A 17,831-nucleotide genomic window follows, 5' to 3' on the forward strand; every position below is an offset into this window, starting at 1 on the left:
CTGTATTCTCAAATGGATTTCTGTCATTAAAATTGCATGTAACAGTCAGTAAATCCTGACTTGGAAATACTGGCTTCAATATAGTATTTAAAAGGAAGTTTGGTATAGACTATACAGATTATTTATGTAGTTGTGTGTCTATTTGTATGTATATATTTTTAATATTAATTTTTAGAAGACTAGAAATACACTATCATATATATATATGTCACATGTATATAGATGTAGTTTATATAGTGTGTGGATATATAGGCTTTTAGAGAGTGTGTTTTCAGGACCCTGCAAGTAAGTTTTGTTTGTTTGTGTAAAATATTTATATTTGTATTTATGGACAGTATAAACTTAAGTATTAATGTTTAGGGTCCTCACTAGAGAGTATCCTGGCTGAATAAAGTTTATATAAAATGGGTGGGTTACTGACAGCACCATGGATCATAGGAGCCTAACAGGGAGCTGAGAGCTTGTAAAGAGAAGCAAGAACTTGTAAAAAGCAGCACAATCTAACAGAGCTTTGGAGAGCTACTAAATGCCACTCGAGCACACTGGCTTTTCTTTTTAGCTTTAATGGTGTTGGTTTCACATGGGCCCTTTGCAGTGTTGTAGGGAGGCTTTGAGAACAGCTCTGAGTCTCTGCAGCCTTCCCTGTGTGACAGACTATTGGTTACAAATTCTACGCGCAGCTGCTTTTTGCAAGTTAAATAAGGCAAGGCCTACTCCGTTTTGGTAAAGTACATTTGTTCCACCCAAATGTGCAAAATATCTCAAGTCTGTTGGTGACACTGGAACGTACTTTTTTTTAGGGATGACACATCAAACTTCAAGTCCAAGAAATGCAATGCTTTGTAGTTTCTAGAACCAGATGAAATACAGCACTTTCTACTGATGATTTTTGTTTTTAAGATTGATACCTTGTCATATTCAACATGTAATTTATAATTTGTTTTTCTCTGCATTGAAGTACTTTGGTATTTTATGTACTGTGTTATGTTTCTGTACTCTGGATTTGGTCCATGAGCATCTGGGATCAGCCTCTCGTAGTCAAATCTAGAAGTGTCTTCAGATGCTCCAAGAAAAGGAGGCCTTGCTGTTTAGTTCTTAGCATGTTGTGATAGGTTTATGTGTTTTTGTAAAAGTAAGCAAGATGGTCAGAGTTCTTCCCCAAATAATGAGACGTGTGTGTCACAGTGGTGACTATGCGATGTTTGGCATGATGGCTAAAATAGTGTAGTGCTGAAAGAAGGGGGAAAAAATGTAGATGGGAAAATGTTTAAGAAGGATTTCGACCTTTGGTAATCAGTACTCAGGATTTGTTAAGTTCTTGGAAATAAAAATATTTCCTACTACTATGTCATCTGTTCCCTAAGACCCTTGGTGACCTGGCATGTTGTGAAAGCAGAGTAGTCATTTTGAGGCTGAAGAACAGCAGAAAGACGTGTCCAAGCTGTTGTGATTGGAAAAGCTGTCAGCTTACAGAATAGGGAACGAAAAAGACTCAACAGTGAGCTGTAGCTCCACCTGGAAGGAAGTCCGAAGGCATAGAAATTAGGCAGGTGAGCTACATAATCATTTGGTAACAGAAGGAAGCCAACTTATGTCCTGTGTTTCAGCTTTTGCCTCAGATCCTGTATTCCCAGAGAGCACAGTTGCAGTGTGATGAACGCAGGAATGGCTGTTGGAGGAACACGGCTGACTGTTCATTTCCTGTCAGGTTTTTCCATTGACTTTCCTTGCAAGAAATCATCAAAGAGCATGGTCTGTCTGCCTCTACTCAGGCTGGTCTGGAATTTCTGCCTTGCCTGCTATCTCACTCACAAGTTTTATCTCTTTGTTGTAAAATTGTTCTTGAATTTGATAAAAATTCCATCAAGTTCATTGTGGAAAATGATGGTGAAGAAACACATGTTCCTCCTGTTTTTTTCAATGCATCCACCACTTCTGTTAAATCATCAGTAAATTGCTCCTTTGCACAGTTACTTTTTTCTAAAGATAATTTCATTTTCTGCAGTTGTTGATATTTAATTAAATTATCAAATTAATGTGATAAAACATACTTGCAGGGTATTACATTTTTAGCAGTGGATTTCCTTGCTAACTAGCCCATAATCCTAGGAGAGGCTCAGTCACTAGAAAGAAATTCTAAAAGATCTGTCACTTGCATTTGCTTGTTCCATATCCCATGCGATGGGTAAATAACTGCCTGTGGAAATGGCTAGTGTCAGCATCAAGCTATAGCTAGGAAATATTTTTCCTTGTATTGAACACATTCCCAAGCTTTCCAGTACTTTTCTGTCTCCTCCTAGTGCCAAGCCATAACCTAAATGGGCCCAAAAAATGTGGTGTAATGGATCCAGACTGGTGCTCTTAAGAGTCCAAATGCCAGTCTTGACTGGCTGAGTTAATAAAATATGCATGACTGTGAGATGAAAATTTGCTTCCCAAAGTGAATCACTGATTTTAAAACAAAAATGTCTGAGCCAGTTCAGCTGTGCTTTAACCCGTGTTGGATGCAGTCCTTCAAGCAGTGGCAGCTCTGCACCCCAAAATACACATACCACTGGCATTTTCCAGTCTGGGAGAGGAGAGTCTGGTTGTCAGAGAGCCTTGAAGGGTGTGTCCTCAGAACTTGTAAGCTTCTTCAATTTTTGCTCATCTGACAGCTACACAGATGATGTTTTCTCCTGCAGCACAGCCATCCAGAGCAGGACAGGGGAAAATATATGTGATATAACACAGAATAGGGGATGTGGCTTGTTGGAGACAACCAGGATATCATAAAGAACTTGACCTTGAAGCAGCAAGTGCTGCGACTGAATTTGAAGAAATTTCCACACACTGAGACTGGGAGATTCTTGAACAATTTTATTTCAGCCTCTAGTGGGAGCAGAAATAACCTAAGAGCATTTTAGGTGGGCTCCCTGGTCCTAAGAGGGACTGTTTCTTGTGTAGGGTGCCTCAGCCTTGGTCCATGCCAGCTGTAATGTCACTGGAGAAGCAAACCCAGTAAACTGCTTTGGGTTTTTATTAACCCTGTGTAACAGGTCAAGGTAACACGTTCTGGTGAGTGCAGTCTTTCTGACTGGATGGATGTAATCTCCAAAGGACTTTTTTGCACCATTAAAATCAAGGAGTTTTGTGTGTGTGTAATCATTTTATAAGTTTACAGCTTACAGCTGGTCTTTGAATTATGTTGTAGCTACATTCTTGAAGGATGTGTAATTTGTAATTTTTTTTCAGTTTTTACTAGTAAATGCAAATTCTGCTCAAAGGAATCTGGTCTTTATCTGACTTAGAACTGAGGTTCTCAGTCCAGAAACACATGTTGAAATAGCATAAATAATTTTGTGAAGTATTCAGTGCTTCTCTTTCATTTTTCTGGAGTTTGGTTTTATTTTCTTTTAATTTTTTCTTAATGTATTTTAATTTCAAATATTGCTGCCGATTCTGGGTTCCAACAATTGTAATCCTCTGTGTGCAATACCATGCTTTGCTGCAATAGTTCTTTAAAAATTATATATGTTGATTATTTTTACTGACCTTGCAGTACACTAGGAAATGCTCATATGAGTAGAAATAACTCAGATGACAGAATCTGTACATGTACCAGACCCAAAAAGTCAGTTGAGTAAGAAATTTAGAGCCTCTGCACAACTTTTATGTGAAGTGTGTCATAGGAATCTCTTGAAGTCATTACAGCTGGCTTAGCTACTGAAATGATTTGTGCATGTTTTGTGCGTCGTAGAACGATTAGAATATTAGCTAGTGCATTGAAGGTACAAGCACAGGGAAGTGTTTTGAAGAAGTAAAATTGTGCAATTTGCATATAAAGAGGAAAATACTCTCTGCTGAAAAAATCCAAAAAATAAACTTGTATCAGCTGTGTGGGGTGCGGTGTCACTGTTTGATAGCAGAATGTAAAACTGCTGGGCATGTCTGGCTCCCTTCTCCATACCTCTTCCCTTCTTTCTCTCCCTACTCCACACCCCTTCCTCTTAAGTGCTCTTGAGTAGGTTGGATGCACTCTAACGTAATTTAGCTTATCAGGGGCTTCTGATTATCTTCTAATTTTGCTTTTTTGGTTCTCTTACAAATTTGGAGGTTTTTTCTGCAGCATTTTTGCTTTCATGCAATTTCTTATTTCTCAGAGGCTTTATGTTTTCCTGGATAATGTCAAGTTTGGCATCTCAGTTAATACCAATTTATGTGACATCCAGTTTTCCATTGGTGAGAGCTTATTTGCAGTGTCAATAAACTGAGGGACAAACACTTTTGTTCTTGTGTGAATTGACCGATTTCACTCTCTGTTGTCGAAGGGGTTTATGATCACTGAATGTTTTCTATTCAGGTATCAAATGGTTTAATAGGGCAGTGAATGCCTGTACCACTGTGTGGGGTGAAGAGATACTGCTCTGTAACTCCATTCAAAGCTGAATGTCAGCTGCCTAAGCATAAAATAATCACTGTTTGTGGGGAGTGTTTGCTCCCATGTTGGGCTGCTTCTGCGTGTGCAGATGCAGTCCGGTGGCACTTGTACATGGGGTCAGTATGGCAGAGCATTTCCTGTGCAATGAAGAGAGTTTTCCCTCTTATTAAGAGCACAAGTACAGATCATGTAGTTCTTTCAAAGCTGATCCTATCATATTAGAATGGAGACTTCAGATGGAAAAAGACTTACTAAGAGGCTGGAAGATATTTGGAGAAATAACCTTTAAAAAAACTCTGAATCTGTATTTAATGCTTTTATGGTCTTTTTATACTTGAAAATAAGTGTATGAGATTAAGCTGAGATTCTGTGAAAGACAAACATAAAATAAGGTTTTTTTCCTCCATTTTATTTATAGGTACTAAATGAAGCAGTGGGTGCACTGATGTATCACACCATAACTTTAACTCGTGAAGACCTGGAGAAATTCAAAGCACTTCGAATAATTGTCCGAATTGGCAGCGGTTTTGATAATATTGACATCAAATCTGCTGGAGATTTAGGTATGGCTCTTACAGACTTTGTTTTGCATCTTATACTTGCCTCCAGAAATGTGATAACATCTAAATCTTTGTATTAATGTCTTCTGTGTATTTTATAGTAGCATCGTATGTAAGCTGTATAATTTTCTCGTCAGAGTATAAAATTCATTATGGAGATACTAGCATTAGTTAATTAAGTGATAATATTAACAGCTTTGTGGCAGGATGACAATCCGCCTGTTCAATACAAACCCAAGGAGTAAGGCCATAATTTTTCATTTCTTTCTGGTTTACCCCAGTTGTATATTTTAACTACTACTGCTGTAATCCAATTAAAAAATATAATTCCGTCACCATGGCATACTACTTTGGTTTGAATAAAAAATGAGATCATTATCAACTGTCTGAGACTTATTTATGATGCATGAGTTTTAGTACTAAACCACTCCATAAAATAGAAATACCGATTTTATAGGAGAATCAGTTGTTGCTGTTTCAGAATAAATTGAGCTATGGGAACTCTGAAAAGGTGGTGCTTAACGTTTGACTGCAAAAAAAGCAACAATCTGATTTGTACTTCCCCTTACTTTAGGTTAAACTGTGTCCTACCTGTAATCTAAAGGTCAGCCTATCACTTGGAGTAAAGATATTCTTCCGTTTATTTTCCAAGATTGAGGAGACCAAGTATGTTTCCCATTATGCTCTGGGAAGATCTTGGAATCTTTATTTCAGTGTGGCAGTGCTTAGTCCTAGCAATAACCTCACTGATGTAGTGGAGGAGCTGCAGTGTGGTCTGTTTATCAGCTGATGATAGTAAACTATTCACCTGTTGTAATGGTGGCAGAGCCTTAACCACTCCTTGCTAAGTTTTATGAAGAACAGGTCTGGGCTGAAAGTATGCAAGGCTGTGTTCTGCCTGCTTTAACTAGTGCCACAGTCAGGCACATGTTGTGAGCCCCAGAAAATGTCTGTGTGTGGAGAGATTGGCTTGGGGTAAAATCCTAGATCAAAAGCCAGAATGTAGGTGCAGATCAAAGGCTCTGACCAGTCAGGAGCCCAATTTATGGAGAAAATCCCCGATAAGAAGAAGATCTTCACAGGTTTGCTGGCTGTTTCTTCTGCAGGTCTCTGTGCTGGATTGTAACCAAAGTTTATAACTTAAGTGCAGTCACATAATTCTTCAAGCCAGAGTACAGCAAATTTGAGAGTCTCATTCATATGAAATGCTAAATGGCCACATTGCTCATTATTCAGTTCCTATCTTGTGATTAGACTGAGTTACAAAGTTAATGTCCAAGCTGTCTGTGCATCCCTTAATTCACAAAATATTACTGTCCACTCAGTCAAATGCTAGTAAATGCTGGAAAGATTACTGTGTAAAATCTGATTTTAATATTAAGTTGGGGTGAAATGGTTGGAATGAAATGTTACTGATACGAAGAGCCTTCCATTTGTTAAACCTAGTGCAAGTAATACAAATCTTAAGGAGGTAATGTGAGAGTGATCTGCTCTTTATAAAAAGCTTTGATTTGCTTTTGAAATGTAGATTTAGGCCACAGAGTCCAGCATATTCCTGAACTTCTGTAGTAACTTCTTATTTTTCATAGAGCTGGCACATGGGGTTGTTACCAGTTTTTCCTATTAAGCATTATTTTATATTAGCACTTTCAATCTTGTTAGAAAGCATGAAAATATGTGTTTCTTGGATAAAACATGCTTTTGCTCCACTGTATTAATTGTTGACTAAAAAATACATACAATTTGTGGGTGTAGCTGGATGCAAATGAAGTGGGAGCTCAGGTAATGCAGGTTGACTCCTGTATTTTAAAGCATTGAACCTGTGCACAAAATCACTGGAAGCAATGGGAAAAGAGAAGGGAGCATAGATCAATGGATCTGGAGATGAGAGTGTGCTGTCTTTTCCCATGTGAAATGTCTCTTCGTTTCCTTGCCTCTCTCTTGATGCTTTTTGTGGTTTGGTATGTCTCTGCCTTTCAAAAATGAGCTGCTTTTAAAGGTGAAGAAAAATAGGGAAAAATAAATTCCTGCCATTCAGGAGAGAAATTACCTGACTTTTGTTCCCTCAGTTTCCTAAGGAAAACTATTAGGGAGGATGGTATATTGTTTCTCTTCCCAAAAACATAACTCTTTAAGCTCCTTCTAAAGCGTAATTTTAGTTGATGGCAGCTATTAGGAGACACATTTACTAAATTTACGTTGCCATCTAAAATCTGCGTTGTTGCTCCACGAAAAATACTTTTTTTGTATAAACAAATGCAGATGTTTAATGTGAGGTACTTAGAGGGATGTTATTTTTCAGTCTTTCACCTCTCCCTCCCAGTTGAGCTTTTTTCTCCATTTTTAAAAATGGTGAGTTTCCTGCTACCGTGGATGTTAGCAGGATGCCAAGATTAATATTCCAGCAAATGATGCTGGTATATCTTCTTGTAAGTCTTAAGGGCAGTGACTCAGCAGACAGGCTTATCTCTATAGCAGAAGAAAGAAAAATAGTTCTGCAAGTTCCTTGTGCTGGTTTTTAGTGATGTAGAGAAAGCTGTAAAAAAGTACTGGGCAGCAGAATAAAGGCATTTGAATGTAAAACACAGATATATATAGTATGAGCTTATTATTTGTCATATTACTATTGTTGCTATTTTTGAAGAGAATGTTTCTTCTTCTTTGCTTCATAAGATAATGCTGGCATTAGCTGAGGACTTAATGAATATTTAGTTACGTAAAAACTCAAAAAGTAAAAACAGTTTTCGGGTGTTTTTAGGAAACAAACCGCTTTTTTGTCTTCTCCACCATGAAATTATACTGTGTGCTGTTTGTTGTCTCAGTCAGCAGAACTGAGACACAAACATTTGTGGGAGCTGGTGATTAGAGAGAGAACATGCAGTACATGGAAAGACTGAAGAGAGACAAGTCAAAAAGGACACAGGCTTTTTCAAGCAAACATTTTGCTTAACTGCTGTGCATTGAGTACTGGAAGGTAAAAAGCAGAATGGGATAACTTGCATGCAGTTACAATCACTTGTTGCTTCATCTGTTTTTTGAAGTAAAATGGGCTTATTGTGAATCTTTAATCAATCCACCTTCCACAGTTTTCTGTGGAAATCTGTAACACTTAAAGCTGCTTGATGTTATGCTTGTTTCAGCTGGTAACTTTTCAGCTGTTAGGAACATGGACTTAATGTGGCATTACCTTTGTGTGCCATGCAGAAGCAGATTTTGCATTTCCCTGTTGACAATTAGATGGGTTCCCTTTGGTGTGGGGGACCAGGAAAAGCCTGGGATTTTTTTGTTGTAATTCTAAAAATCCCTGTGCAGCACAGAACAGATTGGCCTTCCCTGTATCACGATTACCTATACATGATTTGGAATTACTGACAGTCATCCTGTGAGGGCTTTATAAGAGTTGCTATCATTATAAATTATTTTATCCTTTTTGTAACTTGCATAGATAGCTTTTGGTAGGGTATTTGCTCTGTGGTGGAAGGCTAACTCACACAATTAAATCCAAACATGATCATTGACCACTCTGTTGAGAGCAAGGCAGACTTCTCTTTGCTGTTCGAAGCACCAAGCTCAGTGGAAATGTAAAAGACTTACCAAGACTCATGTTCTAAACTATCAGATATCTTCAGTGCTTTGCTTTAGTGGTTTCAGTGGCCCGTTTACAATCTGCCTTAGTTTGCAATAAATCAAAACACAATAATTAGTAATAAAAAATCAGACAAGTAAGTTGGCACATATTTGTCAACTATTATGTGGTATTCTGTCTGCCGTTACAGCCAGAAACTTAGTATTTGTGCAAGACTTGTTGAAACACCTGTAATTTTAAACATCATGCTCCTGTATTGCTGTTAAATGCAAAAAAGTAAGCATTGTTTGGCAACTGGCATCCTCTCCCCCACTGCTTGCAGGGATCGCCGTGTGTAATGTGCCAGCCGCCTCCGTCGAAGAAACGGCGGATTCCACCATGTGCCACATCCTGAACCTGTACAGGAGAACCACCTGGCTCCACCAGGCCCTGCGGGAAGGCACACGGGTACAGAGCGTTGAACAGATTCGGGAAGTGGCCTCTGGAGCTGCCCGCATCAGAGGGGAGACCTTGGGCATTATTGGATTAGGTACGTTGTCTTCATACGTGCTTTCACACTCATTGCTCTCCGTTGCTTTAAAAAAAAGTGAAGATTTGAACTGTAAAAATGGGACACTTGGTTCACTCCATGTCAAGCATTGTTTGTAATCCCGCTTCATTGCTGGTGTTTTTATAACTCAAATGTTTTCCCTTTAGACATTATCATTTTCTGCAGAAAACTTACTTTATTGCTGATACTCTCTCAGTTCCTTGAGTTTCTGTACATCTTTCTGTTGCCATATTGCTTGATGTCAGGCTCACTGCTTGTAAGAGAAGGACACATCATCACTTCCCTTTTCCAGGACAAGGATCCTGCTACTTCAGCCCAGTTACATGTGGATGTTTTATCCTTTACCTGTTGTCATACCTGGTTTTGTTTGGACTTTCTTCCTTTTACTGTTTTTTACATAAGTAAAAAGTCTTTGCTGCAGTAACATCCTGCAGAGCAGTTATTTTGTGCATTTGATTGAGTTGGATCTGAAATTGTATTTCAACTCTAAGGAGAGGAAGAATATATGCAAGAAAGTTTGAAATGTTTCCAGACCTAATGAAGTTACTTACTTACCTGAGTGACCCTAAATGTTTTTCAGCATCCAACAGATGGGCAGGCTTGCTTGAGATGAATTAATTATTGTCTGTTGCACAAGTAGAGAAAAACAAGTCAGTTTCTATATAAAAATAACTCAGTCATGTGCTTGTCTTACACAGATCTCATAGACTGTGGATGTAATTGCTGTGCTATTCATCCACAGGAATTCATAATATGATTTTGACAACAAAGCATCATACTTAAATGACTGCTTGAGTTACACATTGCTGTCAAATAACTCAAGCCACGAACTCTTACTTTTAGGAGCTGAAAACAGCCTGTTGTTACACAGTACTCATTTCAATGAGCATGCAATACACCAGAACCATGTTCACAATCAAAGAATTGCCTTCAAAATATGACTTCCAAGAAGTTAGTCATGAAGCTGCTTTCTCAAATCTATGCTCATGTAATTATGCATCTCATTTAAACACACAATGATTATTGTGCTCACAGTCACAGCATCTGTACATAAATAATAGACAGTTGCCTGCAGTGTTTCCAAAATGGAAATGCATACCTGGTTTTTGAAACTTAAGCTTTGGCTCACATGCAGTGTGCATATTTACTGGAGATACCTGTACTGGTGTCATTTAATTTGGGGATTTTTTTGTACTGAACAAATTCAAATGTGAGACTAGAAAAAAGTCTTTCATCATTGATGTCCTTAAGTGAGTTTTGTTGGTTTTGTTCTCAATGACTGACAAGTATAGAGGAACAAGTGGATAATCAGATTGCCAGTATGTGTATAAAGCCTTACAAAATGCTAGGTTTTGGTTTTAAAAAGCAAGCCTGTTGTGTGCATGGTATACTTAAAAAGCTGTTAAAAGCTGATTTTTAAGGGCACATATCTGTTGCAATTACTGACCAGTCATTATCTCTAGCTTTTTTTTGTTCCTATATATTTCCTACAATAGAATATTCACAGTTTCAAGGAATACTGCATTGTAAAGTCACTTTTGAAAACTTCCACTCTTCTTCGTGTGAGCGCATGTGAGTAGGCACAACACTTTGATTCTGACCTGTTCTAACAAACTCCTGTCAATCTACACATTAATGAAGAGTAAAAATGTAGACTTAGAAGATTTACCAGAATTTCTGTGTGGGCACTTCGGGCACTTAGGCCGTGATGTGCACCCTTTTGTAGTACAGATCACTGCAAGAGGTTACCTGTCTTGAGTTTCAGACTCAAACATGTATTTACAACCAAAAGATTTCCTTAGGTTGAGTTTCTTCACTAGTGGCCTCTCCCACGTTGGGAGTTCTGCCTCAGTTTATTATTTAGACATGTCAGTGTCAGAAGTGATGATCCACCCAGATGCTATGAAGTGAATGTATTACACACAAAATAAACAGTTCTCATCATCTGTTGCTAAGCTCTTTCTTCTGTTTCTGTGTAGTGTCTCAGTTTCTGTCCTTTGTCATTAACATGTGTCTGAGATCATCTCCTCTCAACCACAACTATGTTTCTCTGTTCTTTCTTAAAACTTGTGGTCTCTTCAGGAGTGGGTTGCTTGAATTTATCACTTTGCTGCTGCAGTAGCTAACTGCAGACCTTCTTAACATCTGTTCTGGGCTTTTCTCTTCTTCTGCCAAAAAGAAACACCCTAGCTCTTGCCTATCTCTGTGCTAGGGAATGACTATGTCTCCAAAGTTTCATCTACTCACTTCCTTATCCACTGATCTAGCCAAGTTTCGTGACTCACTTGCCTTCTTTCCATCACCCACTCTCTTCTCTTTGCCTCTTCTCATGCATATTGCTGCTTTGACACTTGGTCTGTCCTGCTTAATCCTATGACTCCGTGTTCTTCCTTTAAAGTTAACCCCATCTCTCATCCTCTGCTTGTATTGAGCTTGAAGATAAGCAGAGACTCCACAGCATAATGCCTCCTTCTTGTGCTTGTTGGATCTCATCCGTCATTGTTGTGTTGTTTGGTTAGCCCCTGAGCTCCTTAGGGCACAGCCCATGCCTCTTTCTGTCTTTGTGAAGTGTCTGATTCTTTGAGCCTTACATTAATAATAGTATCACATCATTAAACAGCTGTCTTAGTCACTTTTAATCTTTATTACTATCCTGTGTCCTATATTTCAAGTGATGCATCACAAGTGTGAATAATAAGCCCTGCATTAAAAAAAAAAAAGCTATCTTTTCACCTTATATCTAGAAATGTAGTGGGTTTTATTTTTTTTAAGGAAGAATATTTATGAGCAGCAGTATGTAAGTACTTGGATGAATAGATATCTGGCCCTGGTTCTGCTCTAATGATAATTTTACAGCAGTGAAGTCACACTCCCTTTCCCTTCCTTCTCAGTGAGAAATGCTGATGACTAATGACTTACGCATTTCCTCACCCAAGAAAGGTGAAATTCTTCCAAAAAAATTTGTCTCCACATCACAATGAATGTCACCACTCAGTTTGTCTTTCCTCACCTGTTCTATTCTCTCAACAGTCCCACAGCCCTACCTAGATGTTGGCCAAATTACTAACCTTTGTTTTAAGACAATAAAGCTTAAAGAGTTGTATGGCATTACTCTGCAATAAATGATCTACTCTTAGCAGTCCTTCTGGCTTGCTTAATGTGCTCAGCAGGAAATGTAACGAAACAGCATTCTCCACATTTCAGAGTGATGCAAAAAGGAGGAAAAATTACCCATATTCTCCATTGCTGTTGCACAGGCAGGGAAGAGCTGCTAAGTGAAAGCACTTTTTATTTGCATGGAAGTCTTCAGGCAGGTCATCATCATTTCCATGGTATCAAGGTCATTTTATAAAACTTTGTAATACCAGCGCAGGATGAGTGTTCATTGCCCTAGGGCTGAGCAGGGTACTTGACACCTGCAGCTGCTGTACTGTCACACTCTGATCAGGTCATTGGCAGGGTCAAGGTCAGACACCTGTAAATCGGGACACTTGGGTTGGGAGGAGTTGGGAGACTTGTGGCAGAATGGATGAGGCTGTAACAGGAGACTTGGGTGTTTGGGTCTCTGAAATGATGAATGGACCTCGCTAGAGCTTTGATTTCTAAAACACACTTTGTTGCTTTCTGCTTCTTTTGCAATTGTATGCAACATTCATTTTCTGCATTCTTTTCAGACTACAGACCAAGAAATTCATTTAAGGTTTTCAGCTTAAGATTTTGCCCTCCCTGGAAGCAGCCATGAATATTCATAATAGTTCGATACACTCTTAACATACAGTTGTCCCAAAGGTGGGATGCTTTGTGTGCTGTATTGTCCTCAGTGTGTTGAGGTAGGTTTTGAACCACCCCTCATACCCAGGAGAGTCTTATATAATAGAAGTTTTTCAGGAAAGGGAAAAAAAAAGTCATAGGTTTGTGGTTCTTCTTTATGTCAGATGGGAGTTTAAAAAGAAACTGGCAAATTAACCTTGTGTCCAGCTGTGTATTTGTTTAATGACTAAGACTATATATGAGTTGACAATTGCAGAAGACTTTTATCCCATAAAATATTTGTAGTAGGATAATTCTGGTTAGAAATAGAGATATAATTCCCAGGTGTTTGTGAAGGGAACTTTTGTGCCCACTGAAGAAGGCTTTGGTTTATTAGCCTGCTTGGGGTGAAGGAAGAGTGCAGCTTTAACTGGAGAGGCTGTTGTAAGAGATTTTGCTGTTGTGAATCCCCTCAGGTATTAGTGTTGTGAAGAGCGTAAAAAAAGAACAGATGTTACAGACAGAATGTTGCATGTGAAAATGAATGGAGCTGGAGTAACAGTTACATGCTTTGTTTAAAAAAAAAAAAGTGTTTACAGTTGTGTGACTGATTCCTTGAGCTGTGAACTTGCCAAAATTTAGAAATATACAATGTTTGTGCTTAAAATTTTCTAATTCAAATTTATGAAAACAGCTTGGAAAGCAAACAGATAACATGCCTGCAAATGTTGAAATGATAGATTTTGAGGAGTATTCTAACCTGGTGTCCCCAAAGAAAAGCAGACAGCCCCTGTCAGATTGATATACTGTTTAATATTCCAAGCACATCTGTCACTAAGCACTGCAGAATTGCTGTGTTCACGTTAAGTGATCAACAAAAAACCTTTCTTCCTGTGGCTTCTGAAGTTTATTCAAAGAGAAACTGAAAAGCAGAGGGAAATCCCTTCAAGCACAATTGGAAAGAGATGGGATTTCCCTGGGTTAATTTGATGCTTTTTTGAACAAACTTAGATATTACAAAGGAAAACTTGTTAACTTTTTTTTTTCCCCCCAAATGAGGCATTGTTATTACAGTTTGTCAAGTGATGCTTTTGAAACATCTTTATCCAACATATGTAGTACTCTAATGTGAATATCTAGTTGTAAGCGTCTAACTTGAAAAGTGTGTTAGTTCTCACTCTCCAAAATGCCTGTAACTCATTAGATGTACTCAGGGATTTTTTTTTTCCCCTCTGTTTTACTGGTAGTGTGTCAAAGGGAAGTGGTATGGAGTCATGCCCATACAGCAGTTCTGGGCACAGCTCTGAAGTATGACAGTAAGGAAAGTGGAACAGAAAAGCTAAGTTCAGTGTGAATTCCAAATGGGACTACACTCGTCTTAACTAGGTGCTATACTGTGTTTATTAATCATTCAGGTAGCTGAATAAAATTTATTTTAAAGCCTTAGATGACAGAAATCTTGTAGGCATTTTGATGCTGGAAGGATGTTACTCAAAATGAAAGAAGATACCAGAAAGGAGATTCCATGTATTGACATCGGTTGTGCTTCAGATTAAACAAATTATCTGTCATTACATCCATTTTTGAGGATTAGTTTTATAGCTTTTTATTAAAGCTAGCTGGTTTGACATGGGTAAGGATAAGTCCTTGGCAGGATGTGTTCATAGGCAATGGTGTTTTGCCATGTACAGGCCCAGCAGGCAAGCCTTGTGTTACCCAGATTATTGCAGATTATGTGACATCTTCTGGCATTTCAGATATCTGGTTACAAAAGGTGCAAACTTCCTGCTTTGTTTCAAGGTAGTGTGAAACAGTCCAGATGTACCATTTCTGACCTCAGTGATAGTTTTCAGTGGGATGGGAGACGCCTCTGTTTTCTGCATTTCCAGTTGCTGTACAAAGTGTTACGGTTTGATACGAGCATTCCCATTAGGAAGGAGGAGGTTACCTTACAGCAGCTGCTTCACATCTGCTCTCATGGTGTGTTTGTCTTGTTCTAGGGCGTGTTGGGCAAGCAGTAGCACTACGTGCCAAAGCCTTTGGCTTCAGTGTGATTTTCTATGACCCATACCTCTCGGATGGGATGGAGCGTGCTCTGGGACTGCAGCGGGTGAGCACTTTGCAGGACCTGCTGTTCCACAGTGACTGTGTTACCCTGCACTGCAACTTGAATGAACACAATCATCATCTTATTAATGACTTCACCATAAAGCAGGTAATAATCTCTGTGGGCGTGCTCCACACCAGTGCTGCTTGCTAACTTTGTATAGCATTTATTTCTGTAAATAGACAGATTCTCATTTGATAGAAATCTTTCTGTTTTGTTGCTGTAAGATTAAACAGTTCTATAATTGATTAGGAACTAGCTGGTTGCTTACGTATCGTTGCTTTTACTGTCTTTTTGGCTCAGTAATATTGCATTTGTGGAAATAATTTGCTCTTCTTAATATCGCTCAGATTTAATGAAGTGGCATTGATGTAAAAGCACTTCTTCTCTGTCTTGTAGTAGCTACTTCCTTCACATGTGTATTTTCAGGTAGCAATTCTGCTTTTCACTGTTGTCCCTCAGTTTGAGTTCCTTCGATGCAATTTAAGGATTATGACTAAATGGCTCCCCCCTGTGCTCAGTCCCAATTCTTGCAGAGCACTTCAGGGATGGAGCTCATTTACAGCATTGCGTTATTGGGAAAAATAATGTTTCTTGGAATTAGTACTATCCTCTCCCTAAAGTTGTAGGTAACATGTAAAATAATTTCAAAATCTAGGTGTAGTAACTGCTTTGTTATTGACTAATTTGATAGTAGAAGCCAGACACTTAATGAAAAAGTTTGACTCCAATTTCAGTGTAGCCAGAAGTAAAACACTGAGACTAAGAATGGAGGCAGTGTACAGGAAGGACACCCTAAGACAGAATAGTGGATTTGGCTGTTCTTCATATCTGTATAAATATATAGTGGGTTTATTTGTTGGTAACAATGACAGTAGCACCCTTTTGCAGTAAAATCATTGCTTGTCATCTGAGAAATAGTTTGTACCTACTACTCTGGAACTTCAGAACTGAAGATCTTGCTGAACATGTTCCACAGTCACATAGGTTCGTGGCAGAAAACTGACAATGCAACACACTTCTTGATTTGAGAGTTTAGGGATTTTGCAAATCCATCGCAACATAAAATCAGGATTTAGGATTTAAAACTCTAAAAAATTAAGAAGCTTAAAATAAAACCTGTAAGAGAACAGATCTCTGTCACCCTGCGCTGAACACTGTCTTTCGTTGTGTGGCTAGGTACATTCAGTGATTATTACATGGTGAGATATCTTTGCAAGCAGGCACCTAGACCCAAAAAGCATCACATTGACTTCAGTGGGAGTGCTGAGCAATGCTCACTTTATTTTACAGCAGATGTGAAACTGGGGCCAGTTCATCACAGGAAGTTTTTGAGTGGAGCCAGAGAAATGTGTTGAGCTATGGAGAAGGCACAGTGCATTAATCAGAGACACAAACAAAGGAAAACATGCTAAAACTGAGTAATACCGTCTGAAATTAAATGCTTGTAATAAACAGCACTGGAAAGTATCTTGTAAGCGTTTATCTTGGTATTTGTTATCCTTCATGATCAAAGCAAGGATTAATTGAAGTGTTACAGATAGCTCTTGCTTTGGATAAGAGTTTGGGTGAAGCAGTCTGGATAGTAAAGCGGATGTGAAACCCATGAAATTGTAACCCCTCTGACTGCTTAGTTTGTATAAAGCATATTCTGATTTAGGCTGACAGATGTTGGAGTTGGCCTAGAATTTCTAGAGAGCACTGCATACCATTTTTGTCCAATATTGCATGCTCATGTAATAACCAGTTTTTAAACAAAGTACAGAGAAGTATGGTGCATTTCATTTTGCTGAAGTCTCACCCTGAATTTTGTTGAATCTGAAATGACATAAAATGTCTTTGAAAATTTGATGTATGTCTCCTCTTTAAAAGTAGCATTTCTAGTCAATTAATCACCATTCTCTCTAGCTACCTTGCTTGTCCTTGTAGTCCCAGAGTAGCTCAGAGAAATGTTTCAATGAACCTGGGGTATTCAGGTGGTCTTAAGAGACCGAGGTCATCTTTAGTTATACAGATTTGAGAAAAAGACACTGCAGTTTAAACACAATGCTTTTAAAAAGCAACTCTGCAGGTTTAGTGTAGGTGAATTTAGCAGACGTCAGCAGTTCCAGCTGCAAAGCTCTTTCAAGCTTCCACCCATTGTTAAGGATCTTCTCCAGCTGCATCCACCCTGACAGTTTATCATGAGTCATGTAATTCATTCCCTCTAGAATGCATTTATGCAGACATGTTCTGTTTGATTTGAACATGTCTTAGTGCTAGTTACGGAGTTTTGTAAATAGTCCTAAAATGAAAACTCAAGCAAGGTTGTTGGGCAGATTGGACAGAAGGGGTTTTAGCAGAGTTCAGTTTAATTAAAATTTTCATGTCCTTTAGAGGGCCTGTAAATACATGAAGCTGTACTTAAAACTCACATTATCCATTTGCACAGAAATAGGGAGGGTATATGAGCTCCCATGAGCCTTTTTGGTGTGTCTGCACTGGTGTGATTGGCTCTTGGGAGAGCCCACCTGTGCTGGTTTTTGTACAGTTCCCACAACTGACTCAAGAACTGGAGATACACTGATTGTTCCCCAAAGGAATGTCTTCTTGTTACCAGACCAGATTAAGATCCTGCCCCTGTTTCTTTGCTGTTCCGATTCCCAAGTTAATTACATAAAGGTGAGAGAAGCAGCCTTTAGTTCTGCTCCTCTAAGTGGAGTTTTTGCTGTACAGACCAATGGATGGTTCTCCTGTAGGCCCAGGAGTCTGCAAATGGAGAGAGGTGGGGTCACATTAAACCTAGAGAGTTGGCCAATAAAATGTGTTTTTTTCTTTATAAAACACTGAAAGCATGTGCATATTAATATTCTCTATGA

The 17,831-nt window shown here is 38.7% G+C and overlaps 1 protein-coding gene across 8 annotated transcripts in view; it reads left to right on the forward strand.

Annotated features, from left to right (window-relative positions):
* CTBP1 (C-terminal binding protein 1) overlaps positions 1-17,831 on the forward strand; it is a 236,430-nt gene that overhangs the window by 204,709 nt on the left and 13,890 nt on the right. For all 8 annotated transcript variants that reach the window (XM_082282082.1, XM_082282083.1, XM_082282084.1 and 5 more), the window contains 3 exons: positions 4,839-4,983; positions 8,889-9,095; positions 14,867-15,081. In XM_082282082.1, coding sequence (XP_082138208.1) covers positions 4,839-4,983; positions 8,889-9,095; positions 14,867-15,081 — 567 coding nt within the window. The remainder of the gene's footprint in view (positions 1-4,838; positions 4,984-8,888; positions 9,096-14,866; positions 15,082-17,831) is intronic.

The sequence above is a fragment of the Coloeus monedula genome, assembly GCF_965178545.1.
Source record: "Coloeus monedula genome assembly, chromosome: 5".
Classification (NCBI taxonomy): domain Eukaryota; kingdom Metazoa; phylum Chordata; class Aves; order Passeriformes; family Corvidae; genus Coloeus; species Coloeus monedula.